The 16,653-nt window shown below is 44.3% G+C and overlaps 1 protein-coding gene across 2 annotated transcripts in view; it reads left to right on the forward strand.

Moving 5' to 3' along the window:
• Positions 1–19: 19 nt before the first annotated feature.
• Positions 20–16,653, forward strand: part of NCAPD3 (non-SMC condensin II complex subunit D3) — a 30,335-nt gene continuing 13,701 nt past the window's right edge. For both annotated transcript variants that reach the window (XM_075116125.1, XM_075116126.1), the window contains exons 1-18: positions 20–215; positions 474–628; positions 1,804–1,966; positions 2,781–2,959; positions 4,406–4,576; positions 4,818–4,879; positions 5,147–5,234; positions 6,595–6,728; positions 7,448–7,520; positions 8,128–8,253; positions 8,440–8,692; positions 9,214–9,276; positions 9,451–9,534; positions 12,299–12,372; positions 13,313–13,447; positions 14,226–14,446; positions 15,923–16,114; positions 16,448–16,545. In XM_075116125.1, the coding sequence (XP_074972226.1) occupies positions 158–215; positions 474–628; positions 1,804–1,966; positions 2,781–2,959; positions 4,406–4,576; positions 4,818–4,879; positions 5,147–5,234; positions 6,595–6,728; positions 7,448–7,520; positions 8,128–8,253; positions 8,440–8,692; positions 9,214–9,276; positions 9,451–9,534; positions 12,299–12,372; positions 13,313–13,447; positions 14,226–14,446; positions 15,923–16,114; positions 16,448–16,545 (2,329 nt within the window). In that variant the 5' untranslated portion in view covers positions 20–157. The remainder of the gene's footprint in view (positions 216–473; positions 629–1,803; positions 1,967–2,780; positions 2,960–4,405; positions 4,577–4,817; positions 4,880–5,146; positions 5,235–6,594; positions 6,729–7,447; positions 7,521–8,127; positions 8,254–8,439; positions 8,693–9,213; positions 9,277–9,450; positions 9,535–12,298; positions 12,373–13,312; positions 13,448–14,225; positions 14,447–15,922; positions 16,115–16,447; positions 16,546–16,653) is intronic.

Below are 16,653 nucleotides of genomic sequence, written 5' to 3' on the forward strand. Positions count from 1 at the left end.
GCCCACCCTCCTTCCGCGCAGGCGCGTCGAGAGAAGCGGGAGGTACTCCCGCCACGACCGCTTCCGGGATATCCGGCGGGGGGCCGCGCGCTGATTGGTCTCCGCCCGCCGGGGAGGGGCGCGATTGGTCGGTTCGAAGGGGTTGGATGGCGGCACGATGGCGGATGGGCTGTCGCGCGCCCTGGCGGGGTGGCCGGTGCGTGATGTCGCGACAGGTGCGTGTGTCTGCTCATTCGTCCGTCTGTTCGTCCGTGAGCACCCATGGGTGCCCCCACCCCCCCCATCCCGCAGAGCGCGGGGCTCCCCTGACCCCGGACACACCGGGGTGAGGGCGCCTCCCGACCATCCATCTCTCTCCCTTCAACCTCTTCGTCCCGTCTTGACATCAAAACGTGCCTCGGAGAGACGTTTGCGCGCGGGAGGAACGTCAGCCGGTGCTTATAAACTCTTCTTCTTGTTTTCCCTCCTCTCAGTCTGGGTGGACGCGGTGTGGGAGCTGGATTTCACAGAGGCCGATCCGCTGGACCCCAGGGCAGTGGAGGAGGTGACGGCAGGTGGGCTGGAGGCCTTCACCCAGCTCCACCAGTCCCTTTTGCCGTTTGCTGCAGAGGACCATGAGAACAGAGAGGTGAGGCTGGGCCTGGGCCACCGTCTGCTTAGCCACGATACAGGCCCTCTGCTCGGCAGGGTCAGGCTCTGCAGGGGGACCTGGACAGGCTGGATCGATGGGCCAAGGTCAGTTGTGTGAGGTTTAACAAGGCCAAGTGCCAGGTCCTGCCCTTGGGTCACACCAACCCCAGGCAACGCCCCAGGCCTGGGGCAGAGGGGCTGGGAAGTGCCCGGCGGAGAAGGCCCTGGGGGTGCTGGCTGACAGCCGGGCTGGGCATGAGCCAGCAGTGCCCGGGTGGCCAAGGAGGCCACCAGCCCCCGGGCTTGTGTCAGCACTGGTGTGGCCAACAGGAGCCGGGCAGGGATGGGGCCCCTGTGCTCAGCCCTGGGGAGGCCCCACCTCGAATGCTGGGCTCAGGTTTGGGCCCCTCAGGACAAGAAGGCCCTGGAGGGGCTGGAGCGTGTCCAGAGAAGGGCAGCGGGGCTGGGGCAGGGTCTGGAGCACAAGTGTGCTGGGGGGCGGCTGAGGGGGCTGGGGGGGTTTAGCCTGGAGAAGAGGGGGCTGAGGGGAGCCCTTCTCGCTCTCTGCAACTGCCTGAGAGGGGCTGGAGTGAGGGGGGGGCTGGTCTCTGCTCCCAGGGCACCAGTGACAGGATGAGAGGAAACAGCCTCAAGCTGCGTCAGGGGAGGTTTAGGTTGGAGATTAGGGAAAATGTCTTCACTGACAGAGTGGTCAGGCACTGGCACAGGCTGCCCAGAGACGTGGGGGAGTGTGACCGTCCCTGGGGGTGTTCAAAAAACTGTGTAGATGTGGCACTTGGGGACATGGTTTAGGAGGCCTGGGGGTGTTGGGTTGACGGTTGGACTTGATCCTACAGGCCTTTTCCAACCTTAATGATTCTATGATCTCTTCTTTGAGTCCACCCTGCCTCAAAGTTTACAAAATAGCCTAAGACTGCACAAAACAATTGTTGTCACATGTGCCAGAATGCTTCGGGGGGAAGCTACTCCCAGCTTCAAAAAATACCTTTTCAATTAGTATAATGCAGTATATAATATTATACATGCCAACATACATTTATATATGTATTATATATATGGGGGTTTGGTTGCAGTGGCAGCAGTTAAAATGTGAATAGTAGAGAGCTATGTTATTACGGGATTTCTCACTGTTACTCATGTATTTTGCCTCAGAATGTTTGGACCTTGTTTTCTGAAAACAACTTCTCTCCTAATGCTCTTGTGGCTGTGTTACATCACTTTGTCCAAGCGAGCCAGCATAAAAGAGCTGATGCGCAGCAGAGAGTTTATGCTCTTCATGCGGCTGGGTTGTACTTCTTACTGCTGGAAATCCCAGGTGAGTGAAGGGATGTGCCTCTTTATTGTTGGATAAAACATCGTTCGGGCAAAATCAGCTTTCTCTCATTTGTAAGAATAGCAGGTGGAACAAGTGATGGCTTTTAAAATCTTCACTTGCCCTCCCTGAAATCCTTGGGGATCAATCTCAGGCATGGTGCTGAGCGCCGAACAGCCGTTACGGTCTGATAGCAGCTCAGTCTCCTGTCATAGTGTGGCTTGATGATCTCAGTCCGGGTCTGCATGGCCATGTGCCTTCTTCGTAGGTCTGTGACAAGGTTGGTGGAGGAGTCTGCACGGTACAGAGAGCTGGAACCATGCGCATCCCTCTGGTTTGACAGTAATACGTGGTGAAGCCAGAAGCTAATTCCTGTTCCTGCTCTGTAACTAGAGAGGGTTTCACTGTGCAGTGCTTTTGGGCAGGCTCATTTGTGAAAACAAAAGTATTTGTTTAAATTAACCTGTAGCTGGAGTTTTTTAGCAGGTTGATTTGCAGCAGTATCCTTTGGTATTCAAGGCTAACATGTACTCTGCTTAAGTTTTGCTGCTCTTTGTTGTGCAGCATGTTACCAGCTAGAAGGGGTTGATCAGCTGGTGGTCCTACTGGAAAACATCATCACTGATGGCATGTCACCCCGATGCAGTTTGGCTTTATTCAAACAGTTCTCCTTCTCCTGAGCTTTCTTAGGCTTCCAGGACAATGTCTTTGTCCTTGCCATCTATTTGGCTGTCAAAGTAAATGGAGGGATGGCCAGATGATTTGATGCTTTCTGTATCGTGTCCGGAAGATGGCTGATGTTGTCTTTTCTGGGCAGGCAGCATAGCTAACCAGCTGTTCCATCAAGTGATGTTTGATAAATGTCTTCACACCCTGACAAAATGTTGGCCTCAAGAGCCAGGTCAGATCAGGAAGAGAAAGAAGATGCAGTCTCAAAAATCTTCAACCAAAGCAAGAAGAAATCGAAAGAAAGGAAAACCATGCAGTAACCGCAATGTAAGATGTTTGTGTAATCGGTTCAGATGTAAATCTCTGTTAATAAGCAAATTGCTGACAAGCTATTTCACTCCTAGGTCAGTGTGATCTTCTTCCTCTTTTTCACCCCTTTTCAGTTCTTAATCTTTTATACAGTAGTTCAGCTCTACTCTTGATCCTCTATCTGTTATTAGGAATTTCAGAGGTCTGATGATTCAACATTAGCTGCAGTGTCCTGGCCGCTGACTAATACAAAAAAATACAGCATATTTGTCTGTGGCACATTATTAGAAAGCTCAGTCGCAGAGGGAGAAACTAATTTATATCAGCTTCTTCAAGAGACCTTCAAGTTCGTACGTGACCAGCTGGCAGATGACATTTGAGTTTCCGTGCCAAGTTACTGATGGGAAGTTAAGGGCTAAATCATAGAATCATGGAATGGTTTGGGTTGGAAGGGACCTTTAAAGGTCACCTAGTCCAACCCTCCTGTGACATCTTCCACTTGATCAGGTTGCTCAAGGCCCCATCCAACCTGGCCCTGCTACTTTTCCAGCAGGTGTTGGGGTGGTTGAAGTCCCCCGGCAGGACGAGAGCCTGCGAGCACGATGCCTCCTGTAACTGGAGTACGAAGGCTTCATCAGTAGGCTCCCCTGGGTCAGGCAGCCTGTAGTAGACACCAACTGCAAGGTTCCCTTTGCTGCCTGGGTCTCTGATTCTTACCCATAAGCTTTCACCCTGCTCGTGGCTGTTCTTCAGGGACAGCTCTTCGCCCTCTATCACATTTCTTGATGTAGAGGGCAATGCCTCCGCCCCTCCTTCCTTGCCTGTCCCTTCTGAACAGCCTGTAGCCATTGATAACCCCGTTCCAAAGGCTTTGGTTAGCTGTACTCAGCTGCTCGTTCTAACATTTATATGATGGTTTTGTTTGGTGTTTTTTTGTTTGTTTTTTTTTTTAATGTAACCAAGGATTACGCATCAGAAATTCTGCGAGAACACTAGTGGGACAGGGTCGTGACAAGCCAGGGAAGAAGGGCGTAGGCACAATGGGAGTTACTTGAGATGAATGTCCAAGTGTCAGAATTCAGATAATTGTCTTTGCTTCTGATGGACTTTCTCCTTCGGAACGAGAATAGGCTGTGTTGGAGATTTCTTTTTTTTTTTGTGCCCAACTTCCCTCTTTCTGTCTTCTGTTGTTTGGGTTTTTTTGCCACTGTTAAGTGCGTTGATTAATCTGAAAGAAAAGATTCGGAATTTTGATGTGAAATCATGTAGGACCTGGCCTGGGAACTCTGTGAAGCACTGAAATACGCAAGAGAGATCAGCCAGTGCTGTGGGTCGGCATGGTGCTCTTTCTCTTTTCTAGAATTGAGGAATTCTAGAATGAATTATATGTTCATCATATATCTATTCTATATTCATATATATCTATGACATGTGTCATATATCTATTCTATATTCATCATATAGACTGAAGAGATGTTGGAAGAGGAGGAAGAGGATTCTGAAGGGGTTTACTTTTCAAAGGACGATCTTCTTCAAGTTCGCAACTCAACCTTCCTTCTTTTGAAAAACTTCTTAAGACTTCTACCAAAGTTCTCCCTAAAAGAAAAACCTCACTGTGTGCAGAACTGCCTGCAGGTAATGAGATTCAACTCAAGGAATCTTATTCGTGTTTTGTTCTGAGGTGGTTAACCCTCACCGGACCCGTGGGGAAGACACGTGGTGTTGAGCCTCTGGGCTGTGGGGTCTGCTTATGTTCTGCTTCAGGGGAGGTACTGTGGTTCCAAAGTTAGCCTCAAGTTCTCTGCGGTACATCCCAGCAGACCCGCGCGTCTTCCCCTCATGTGAATTAGCTAAGCTTGGCTGTGTTTCCTTGCAGATCTTTGTGGAAGTGATAAACTTTGAGCCAGCGGTACATGAGTTTGAGTTTTCAGCAACAATGTGAGCAAATAATTCTTAATGTTTATACGGTGCTTTGAACAAGTGAAGTGCTCAATGCTTGTGTTCTTATTATCCTGTTTATATGAAAATGAAAGCAGTGATTTCTTTCGCTGAAGATAATTAGAATGTGTTCCACCTAGCTAACAGTAAACAACATTTAGTGATTATTGAATATTTTCCAGCCAGTGAGCACGTTTAGTTGTAATAATTGTCGTAAACGTTCCTCTGATGAGAGTTGAAGACATCTCTTTGCCTTCTTTTGCTTAGGAATGTTAACAAAGCCAAGTACATTCCTGAGCTGGCCTATCATGGACTGCGATTGCTGTGTTCCCCTCTACACGGCACAGAAGATAAGGTAAAAGTTGGACAAAACCTTTAAAATTCTCACTGCTGCACTGGAAAGGAGTAGCTGTTCCTTTCCTTCTCTGCACGTCATTTTTGCTTGCGTGTGTTTTACTTATTGCACTGTTTTTTGTGTACGTGCATGTCTTTGCCTGGGTAAGATGCTTTCTTCCACTCCAGTCCTTATTTACTTTGGCTTGTATGATATTATATGTGTTGTATCGTGATCATTGAATTCTGTGCTCTAGTGACTCTTGTGGCAAAAGAATTGAAAACAGAGGGTAGCTACAGTGGCATTAGATCTGTGTATCTGACAAAAAGAGAATTCCAGGTTACTGCCTTTGCCTGGAATTTTCTTGTTTCCTGCTAGGTGGAGCTCCAGCTCCGCTCAGTAGTGTGCTGTGGCGCTGGGTTGTGCAGCAGTGAAGCATGATGGGAAAGTGTTATGTGCAGATGATGGTAAGCAGGGCTGATTCTCATTCAGAGAATATTCTGTCATCACGGAACATCCGGTTCTACCAGAAATGTGTCTGCAGCTTTACATTTTTATTTTGTTAAATTGTCAAGCAGACTGTGTCATCTCCCACTTATCTGTGTGCTGCTCCTATAGAGGGGGCTTTTGAACTCTGGGCGTGACCGTGCTGCCGTGTTTGCGAGTCTCTGTAAACCCACCTGAACTAGTTCTGAGCTAGCAAGCCCAGGTCATTAGAGGCTGTCTAGTTAGGAAAGCCTGGAGCTTAGTATGCGCTAACCTGACACGTACCTGAGTGTCTGCCCAGCTTTGGCAGCCTTAGACCTCTGTGTTTCAACCTCCTTTGTCGCTCAGCGCAGCACAGGCGTTTTAGAATTGTTGATGTTTGTGGTATCCAGAAGATGCAGTAGCTCCCCTTCTCAGACCCGCCTCATCTTCCCTGCCTCCGCTGTTTGGTTGCTCAGTGAATGTCAGGATAACGAGGCGGCTATGGTCCCAAAAGTGTGGCGAGGAGGAAGCTCCGAAAGTTGAAGCACACGTGGCAACTAAAACATGCATTTAGTTTAAGATGTCTTCTGTGCAAAAAACCCAATGAATTTCCTCAAATCCCAAATGTCTGGTGAATTGATGTCCACTGCTTTGGAGGGGACCTGTCGATGTTGTCAGGAAACCCTTCTTAGGCCTCACTGGACTTGTATGAGAACATCACAGCTAGGACAGATGATGTGTGTGTTAATGGGTCATCTCCGAATTATTCTGCTAGGAGTCACATTTTGACAGGTGCTTTTATCTGGATCTAACTTTGTTTGGCTCAGAATTGTTTCATAAACCTGGTCAGAATGCTTCTCCATGGGCTTCAGCTGCTACTGAAATGAACCTGAAAACAACCTTTTCTTTCCAGATTCTACGTTGTGTCTTCCAGCGAATCCTCAACGTCATTCTCATGCTGGAAGGTGGTACGGGTTCCAGATGCTCAGTCCTTGCAATCACATCAGCTGTGATGAATGCCAGGAATCAGGCTATAAAATTCATCGGGTAAAGTACAGAGCTCTGGCACTACCCTTCCTGGGTATGTCTGCACTTTCTTCTGGCATGCCTTCGCTTTACTGTTTAGTTGATAAAGGGATGAGGCAAACTGGCACTGACTTTGAAGTTGTTTGTGCAAATGAGGTTTAATTAAAATGTCTGGAGTGGGAATTTACTGAACTTGCTGGCGAGGGGAAAGAAGGTTCTCTTCGACAGGAAAGCGGCAGTGAGCAGAAGGGACCTACCTTCTGTATTTTGCTTTAGGTCAGTTTTTCGGGTTTTGTAGTCTACTACAAAGCATGGTAAAGCAGATAAAAGATTAATATGGAGCTCACTTCTCCACAGTTCTTTACTTTCTCCTGCTCAGAGATATGTTTTGCCTGTGTTTATCGTTCCCTGACTGTGGGGATCCATGTTGTTGGAACATGTGGTCTGTGCAGAGAGCCCCAGGCAACATATACTAAGTAGAATGAGGATGAGGAGGCTCTTCATACTGTCCTACTTGTAGAATGGTATTGGAAGAAAGGTTTCCTGCCTGCGAAGCCAGGTTAATGCAGAAAGTAAGTAGGTCTGCTCTCTGACCGTATCCAGTTGCGCTAAAACTCGCAATTGCAGAAGGTGCACTTTTCTTGATTTTCAAAATGCATTCCTAAAGGAGTGACTTTGACTTGGTTTTTGCTGTTATAAAACCAGCCTTATTAAAATCTGCTTCTTTTCCTTCCATGCAGTTCTGTAGTAGATGAGCTGAAAGAAGTTGCTTTTCCTATTCTTCGGATACTACTGCAACATATCTGTACCAAGGTATGCTAAGCTTTCTTGCATCTTAAGCTGTGAAGAACCCGTGTGGATACATTGCAGTGTCTGTAATAGTTAGGAAATTCCACAATGATGTTTTTTACGGAATGAAGAGATTTTAATAATTTTCAAATTTCTTGACAGCCTGATTGCATTTTGTGTTGATTTTTATTGGGAGTTTTCAGGCATCTTAAAAATAGTGTCACGCTCTAGGAGAATGCTGAGGGTGAACGCTTCCCCCCTCGTTCACAACTGGTTGTATCCTACTTTTGACTTTTCCAAAATGTGCAGTTCCTTTTACCACTGTTTTGGTAGAGGAAAAGGGGATTATGAGAGCTCTTTGCCTAACTAACTATCTGAAGGCTGCCATGTAGAAATACTGCCTCTGGATTTAATCTAAGCTCCCCCTTTGCCTTGGGGAATTTGCTGTGTGACTGCGGGTGAGCGCTGAAGTAGAGACCAAGGAAGCTGTGATTGTCCTCCCAGTCATTGCTGAATGTCACTGTATTGCCTTGTTAAATAAAGAATATTTATCCTAAGCCCTAAAATGCCATTCTGGCTTCTAGAGCAGAGCATTGGAACATCATACCATGCGATTGCCCTTGTTTTTCAGGTCCCAGATAAGGCTGACTATCGCACATATGCTGCACAGGCCTTGGTGAATTTGCTGAATAAACTCCCTTGTATAGAGTTTGCTGACTTTATCGCTTGGCTTTATAAATACTCATGCAATGCTAAAGTAAGTACATCTCCTTGATGTCCCTGGGCTCAGATACACCAGTATTTTGGAGATGAAGGGACTGGTATCAGTACTGAATAGCATTGCTGTTATTGCTGGTACCTGGAAGCGAGTAAACTGAGCAGGCAATGCTTGTGCCTTTGCTGACATTAACACAGCACCTGGTGTGCTTTTTCTTCCAAACAGGTTGCCTACAGAGTGTTTGCTCTTGACGTAGCGTTAGCTTTGTTGGATGTGCCGGAGAGGAACTTGGACAGCTCCTTGTCCCTGGATCGTCAGAGGTTTCTAAAGCATAAGTTTTTAGTACAGGTCATGGTGTTTGGCCGGTGTTCGGACAAAGCACCCGTGGTCCGTAGCAAAGCTTTAAGCAGCTTTGCCCACTGTCTTGAAATGAAAGCTGGGGCTACCTTGGAGAGTATACAGGAGTTACTACAAAGCTGTAAGTATTATGGATAAATTAGAGAGTTAAAATATTTCTTGAATGTTCTGGGGAAGAATTACTGGGACATAGGAGAGCTAGTTGTCAGGAACTTGAAAATCTGCACATAGTGTCATTTTGTATTGTGTCATGATGAGAAGCGATGGATGAGTCTTGCTACTCACGAAGCCTTATACTTGGAACGGATTTATTTTCGTATATCGGTCCTAAATAGATTCCTGCATCAGATACCTTTGAAGGATATTTACAGGCAACTGAAATTGCTCATTAAAAAAAAAAAGTTCATTCTTGCCTGACAGTTGATTAAATCTTGAGCTGCCTTTTGCTTCTGCTAAGTTGTTTTGTTCGTGATTGGCATTCTGAACTCCCTCAGGTGCAGGAAAGGCCAGATGGCACAATTCAGAAGTGTGCACATAGCATCCTACAGTTGCAAGATTACTTGCCTGAAAAAAATGTGGAATGACAGAATATCTGGAATTAAAACACTTCATTTAATTTCTTTTTTTATTTCTTTTTGGCAGCCTTTGGCCATACAGTCTTGGAAGCAAACACCAACACTGCGAGTCTGACAGTCAGCGCAGAAGGTATAGAGTCATTCTCTTGTAGTAAGTCTTGGGCTTTTCTTGGCATACCATTTTCTAAAAATATGCGTATCTGTAAAGCGTAGGGCATGCATGAGGCTCTCTGTTTCACCATGAACCATCTTGCTGGTTGAACGTATGCCTTTTTTATTCTTAAACTTTTAACTTTTCTTTCAGCTGTGTCCAACCACCCACTGAAGACCCTATCGACATTCAGAACTATTGAGTTGACGGACAGCAGCGATACTGCTGTGCATGATGGTACGTTGAAATTATACTAGCCTTTTCAGATAACTTTTCCAAACCTTAATTGAAATTAGACTTTTGGAAGTGTATTCCTTGTCCATTTTTCAAAGGAAGTGGAGAGAGCTTTCTGTCGAGCTGTTAAAAAAACACTTAAAGTTGAGGAAGGGGGCGGAAGTGCCAGCCATAAAGAAATACTATTTCCACTCAAGTCTGAAAAATGCATTTAATCTTGAAATACTGATGTTCATTTGTAGTAACGTGGTGGCGACACTTGTTGAAAAGCAGGGAATTTATTCTTTCCGAAAAGGATGGTAATTGATGTGGCGTATAATACTTGTAACTCCATAAATTTAAGGGTAATTAAATCCCTTGCTCCAGTGCACAAAGAACTAATATATTTTTCCTACATAAAACACAGCACCGTTGGCTAGCGCTGTTATGTAGGGACAAATTCACTTCTCTGCAGCATCAAGTATTGGCTGGAGTTGAAAGCAAAGTGTGAGGTTAAATAGACCGATACGCAGAATGGCAAGCAGCTAGGTCCAATTTGTTGATAGCATGAAATCAGCATCTAAGCTGGCTTTTGTGGCCACAATGTTCCTCCTTTGAATCTCTTCCTTTCTTTTCCTCTTCCAGGTAAAAGCGTTTCTTCTTAACCTTTAGGCCTCTGCCAGTATCTTTGCTCTCAGTTCTTGCTGCTCACGCCTCTTGAACTGCTGACAATTCAAGTCGCCGCTTAGTTCACCTCCTGCGTTTGTGTCTTTGTTACACGTCTCATGCTGCTCTTCACATGGGATCTCTCTCCCTATCTTCATGAGCCAGGCTTCAGTCTTCTCCATTGAAAGCTTCCTTTTTAAAACGTTTCGCTGATAAATTTTGTTAATCTTCTTTCTCAGATAGAAACGTCCTCCAGGCCACTCAAGGTATTGTGTATTCCCTGTTTAGTTGCAGACTCCTGGTGGCGGAGGATGTCTGGTTTTGTATCTGATACCCAGCTGAGCATACACTTGGCACTTGGCAAAACAAATTAAGAAAAGGATTGGATGAAAAAGGACTGTCTGGAGCTCAAGAGGATAGCTGAAATGCAGGGCTCTCCAAGTCAGTCAAGGTGCATTAGTAAAGCTGCCTGGCACACGCTTCTGTTTGGCTTATGCCTGTGCTAATTTTGCACTTCTATGAAGACCAAACAGCTCATGTTTTAGAAGCAAGATAAATCTTAGCCAAGGATAGTCAGAACGTGCTAAATGCACAAGGGCAAAGATAAGAAGGGTAGGGATAATCTGCAGGGTGAAGTGTGCACTGCAGTTACCAACAGTATACAAACGTTATGTTCCCTTGATATTTCTCAGCCCTTTAGAACTCGATTTTTTGTTTGATTGGTGGTTTTGGTTGCTTTGGCGTTGGTTTTTTTTCCCCCCTCCTTTTCTATGTCACTGTGAGTAAAATCTATGTCAATCGGCAAAGTGATTATTTTAGCGGATTTGGTCACCTTCACAAGAGCTGGACTATTTTAATGGCAAAATCTTGCACTAAGAAGGTTCTGTGCTTCTGTCGAGCTGTTCTCAGGAGGAAGATGCGATAGCAGTTCGCTGCCCATTAAGAAAGCACAGATCAAAGTCCCTTTGCTTCCTTCGGTAAAAATTTATTTTCAAACGCCTTTTGATTAGTTCCCTGTGACTAATCCTGTTTCTTAATGGCAACAGAGTGGATCTCCACATGAATCGCTCTAAGTAACAGGTCTCTGAATTTGGCATATGTTTGGGAAATCTTACTTAATGCTGTAAGAAATCTAACAAACGGCAATAATTAGAAATCTTAAAAGCAACAGTGAAATGCTCGAAATCAGTATTGCCAGCTTGTCCATAGTCCATTTGAATGATTCAAAAGGTGAGAAATAATTGATTGTGGCTCTGTGTGTTCAGCTTGTGTCATTTAACGAACTATCATCCCGATTAAGTATTTTTCCTGAGACATGCAGCAGTGAGTATGAACATGACTATGAGAAGTAAAACATAAGGCCTAACATGACAGTCAGGGAGGGGAGACGTGTTCTGGTTTCCTTGTAGACTCTTGGGTTCTTCTTTGCAGCTGCCATTCTGCATCCTCAAGGAATTCAGGCAGCTCATATATGGAGTAATTCCTCCTCTATAAAACACAGCAGTTCATATATTAATACGTAGGACTGAGCAGAGCTCTGAGGCATAACTCGCAGAAAGGTCGTAGGCATTTTAAGCTCTCGGTATACAAGTCTGTTAATGGATTTGGGTCTGCGTTGGATCCATTTGTCTGCGCGCTGCCCTCGACGTGCTTTTCCCACAGACGGCAGGGTTACCTGCGCTACAGACTTTTGTTAGAACTGGGCGTGATTCACCTGATGAGCTTTCAAACTGTGAAGGTAGCCTAAAGCCTAACACCTTTTATGTAGAAAAATAAATAGGTCAGAAATCACAGATTCTTGTTTTGTTTTGTTTTGCCGCATGTATCAAATGATGTGGTACCTCTCTTTTGCGGTATGTCCTAAGATATATTTTCAAATGAAAGAACTTGGAAAAATGGTTGGATTGGTGTTTTTTTTTTTCCCCTCTGATGGTATACCTTGTGAATTATTTTGTTGGTTTTTTATATTGTGCTTTGTTCTTGCCCTCTGAAAGTCTCGGACAACATATTGTTGCTCGGTTGAGTTCAGAGCTGGATTCTACCTTGCTGCTGCAGAGTGTTCAGTGTGTTGGTGCTGCTAAACAGTGGTATGCGTAATTCTTTTTATCGTGGCTTTGGGCAGGAAAAAAAGTCATGGCCATGCTGAGACTGAGAGCTGAGGATGAGAAGACCAACGTGAGGAAATCTGCTCTCCAGGTACGGTGTTTTCTGCATGCTTCCCTGTGCTCAGCCGTTACCCAGGATGCCGTTAAAATTAATAATTAGGCCATAGTACTGTAGTGAGCTGTATGTAACTTTGCCCACCTGTAGCTTCTTGCTATTCCTGAAGAGTGCCTCTGGGCCATAAAAACGTCTTGTTCCTGATAAGTAAATAATGCAAGCGTGATGATGGAAAATTTTTCTAGTACTCTTGCTGGCATTCTCTTATTCCGTCATTTAGAAAGAGAGGCTCTTTTCAAATGTCAATAGGCATTTCAATTAAGCGACTTCCGTATAAACTGAAGCATATTAGCTGCTTAGTTTGCTTTGACCTTGTTAACAAAGAGATTAGGATACATCCAGCTCCTTTTTGAGGTATGCATTGCTTTGCTCGTTGCTCATTTTTTTTAAAGAAGGCATTAGCTTTTAAAGAGGTAGGCCTCGATGAAAATTTCGTTGTTCTAAAAAATACACATCTGCTGTTGGCTGCCTTCCTCTCTTAGTCCTCTTCACCCCCGACTCTTCCCCCTCAGTTCACACACTGATTTGAGCTTCTTGAGTTAAGACTTTACAATTGTTTCGTTTTGAAGCTTTTTGATTTGAAACAAACAAAGAAACCCCAAAAATCCCCTCTTTCTTATTACCAGCTAAGAGACATGCTTCATACAAGAGGCACCTTATTTTCAAGGGGAAATTGTGACATTCGCTCTATCCAAATGCTGTTATATAATCAGAATGACTGTAAAGATGCTTTCTGTTTCATTCTACATCTCTGGTTGTGCCCAGTACTCATAAATTGTTAATGTGATGTTTCACTCTCGGTGAGATGAATTAATTTCTAGTTGGAGTTGGTAGGGGGTAGATTGTGTTTTTGATTTGCTACCCAATGTGCGTGGCCTGTATTCCCAACAAAGTTATGCTGGTATTTGACTTCCAGGTTTTAATGAACATCCTGAAGCATAAAATGATCCCTTGTACTGCAGAGGATTTGTCCACTCTTCAGGATCGTTGCCGGGACCCTGCTGTTTCCGTGCGGAAGCAGGCCTTGCAGTCTATAACAGAGCTCCTTCTGGTGAGAAAAAAAAGTATCATGAATCCTTATGCAGACCCGAGGTGAGCAAATGGTGGGTTAAAAGAAGGAGGAAACAGACAAATCTGGTACACGTCAGTTGTTCATTCAGTGAATTTCATTTTATGACTATGTTTTAATATTTTTTTTATTACCTTTTGACTTGAATGTCATGACTCATTCTTACACGTACTTGTGATTTCTGTAGGATGCTTCCAACTGTTGGAAACATTTATTTTCCTGGCTGTTGATTTGTGTGTCATGGAGAAAATGTTTATGTTGCTGGCCTTCTCAAGTTAAAAAAAAAATCTGAATCACTTTACTAAGATGTAATGTATAGATGATAACACTGCAATATTTTTCTTTCTTTTCTATTTATTCACAAAGGGTTAGTAACTTAGGCTTGGAGCATAGGGTTTATATTAAGCCAAGCTTTTTTTTTTTAGTGTTAAATCATCTGCTGTACAGCTTTACTGCGATACTGTTACTTTGTTTTGAAACCCTATAAATAATTGTATTACAGTACTTTAGCAGAAGCACCAGGTAGCTTGATCATAGATCTGATCAAATACCTGTGGCATCAAGGAGATATGAGTTCTCTTGTCCCATATGCTGCCCCACTGCAGTGTTTGCTGAGCAGTATGCTGGGGTTTATTAAAATTTATTTTCAAAGTTAGTATCTGAATCAGGAGGTTACTAGGCCCTTTACTGATCTTTTCCATGCATATAGGATCCTATAATGATTTAAAAACATTTCTAATACAACGTGTGTTTCTCCCAGTCTCAGCACAACAGTGTTCTAGTGCAGAAGGCCTGGTTGAATGGAGTGGTGCCTGTTGTGATGGACGCCGAAAGTTCTGTCCAAGAAAAGGCCTTGGATTGCCTTGATCAGCTCTTGTTGCAACATATAAAATATTGTAATAAATTCAGGAGCGGTGACGGAAAGGAGGCTCTAGCGTGGGATCTCCTTACCCTCTTGACTTCAGAAAGCCAGGAGCTGAAGTAAGTGCATTTTTCCCTTCATTGCGGGCTCTGATGGCTTTTCCGTAGCCCTTTGTCCAACACGTCGGATGTTTTTATTGCCTTTACTATGGTACCATTCAGGGACAAAATCTAGAATTTTTTTTTTTTTTACTTTTAATCCTGTTAGAATAGGCAACTCTTCCTTTACAGAAGGAAACTGCCTATTGACCAAGAGGGCTGAGACAGGGGTATGAGTTTATACTCCCAGCGCTGTCATTCACTGTGTGGCCACAGACCATTAGGTATCATAGTTTACATACCGTTTAAATGCACATGCTGTCTATTGAGCAAGGACAAGAAATAAAATTTTGGGGTGGGTTTTTTTTTTTTAAGCTATTTGAATTCCCTGCTTGAAACAGTCAGTATAAGTGCATATTACTGCTAGAGATGGAAACTAGTGTGTTGTGAGGAGCTTGTGTTGCTCTCCCAGTTCCTGGGGCAGAGGAGCTGTAGAGCTTGGACAAGCTGGCAGTAGGTGAGAAGAGCGCAGCTTTTCCTTTGTGCTGACTATTTTCACTTGCTGCTCTTGTTACCTGTGCTCTCTCCCTGAACTTGAGCGTTCGTATGCAGGAGTGTTGCATGCTGTTCTTGATGTGTTGATAGCAGCGTGAATATTTAAGTCAAATGGAGGTGTTCTGATGACAGAAATAAGAGAGGATATATAAAGAAAGGAGAACATAGCCTTTTATTAATTCTGATGCACAATATGTTACTTGTCTTATGACAAATAGAATTATTCTGCCTTTTGCAGAATGCTGTGGGAAGAAGCAGAAGAAATGGGATGACACACAGTATGACAAGGACACAACATTGATTAAAGACAGCTGTATGTTTATTAGTCAACAGGGCATAATAGCTCAGAAATAGAAAATGAGATGCTGGTTGGGCTGCCTTGCCAATTTGTGACAGTGTCAATGTTCTAACTTGGGCTATTTTATAACATAGTTTGCAGAGTCATGGTACCTTCTTCTTCATGACCTTAGAGTACCTTGCAGCTTGATAAATCTCAGAACTTTTTCAAGGTGAAGTAGGTAATGGGTTAAATAGAAAAATGAGCAGGTTTTTTTATGGTGCCTTAGCAGTACTGTAGCCTGTCCTGTTATGGGTATTAAACAACTACTAGAAAGCCTTTGTTACAGATCGCTGAAGTTATATTTTCTTGATTTGTCATGGGATCAGTTGGACCTTCTATCTTACTGACACAGAGCACTACGTCCATGCTTGATGCCAGGTCTGTAGTGCGTCAGGATTATGAACTGAAAGACTGAAAATATTACTAGAAAAATATGTAGTAGAAGTCCCTACGTATTCTGAGTAGTGGGAATGCCAAGCGACAGCAGCTCTGTTGTGTTGCCCTGTGTGTCCTGGACAGGGCTGTGGATTTTACTGCCAGTGTCTAAAGTGTTTTGTTTACTCCTCCTTTAACTTACTTTTCTTTTCTTTTCTTTCTCATAGCCGTTACTTGAGCAAAGCTTTTCATTTGTGGTCCAGACAGAATAAGTTCACCTCCACTTTCGTTAAAAATGTCATGTCTCATGTGGAAACGGAGCGTGCTGTACCAGCTTGGATGGTGCTTGCGAAGGTGGCAGGTTCTTCACCCAAGCTGGATTTTTCCAAGGTCATTGAATCCTGGGACAAAGTGAGCAGGTATACGTGTCCATCCTCCATTCTGCAGGGAAGAGATGGGGGGTGAAGAGGAGGAACAAAGCAAGTGAGCACTTTCTGTCCTTCCACAGGCAGATTGCTGTTCCGCTGCTCAAATCAAAGTTCTTAATTCAGGCATTAGGTCCTACAGCTAAGAGGCAAGCAATGGCCCGTAGATTTGTGCCATAACCACTCTTAGCTTAAGCTTTTTGAGTTTTCATTTGGTTTGACAGGTCTGCCTTAATAATGCATATACCAGATGAAAGGATTTTTCTACTGTGATTTGGTGGTGTTCTTTAGCGTTTATGTTAATTTGTCTGCTCTACTATTTTTCAGGCAGCAGAACGTGAGCGCTGATACTAAAGGACATATACTGTGTGTCGTGGGTCACGCTGCGAAGCACATCCCTAAAAGCACCTGTGAGAGGCTGATCGGTGAGTGCCCTGAGAAACTGCAGAGGGGAAGGCAGTGTTCATGCCTCCCACCTTAACCGTTATTTCTTCTCCATAAGCAGTTGATAAGCTTCGAAAATGCTAATTTTG

This window comes from Phalacrocorax aristotelis, chromosome 22 (genome assembly GCF_949628215.1).
Source record: "Phalacrocorax aristotelis chromosome 22, bGulAri2.1, whole genome shotgun sequence".
Classification (NCBI taxonomy): Eukaryota; Metazoa; Chordata; class Aves; order Suliformes; family Phalacrocoracidae; genus Phalacrocorax; species Phalacrocorax aristotelis.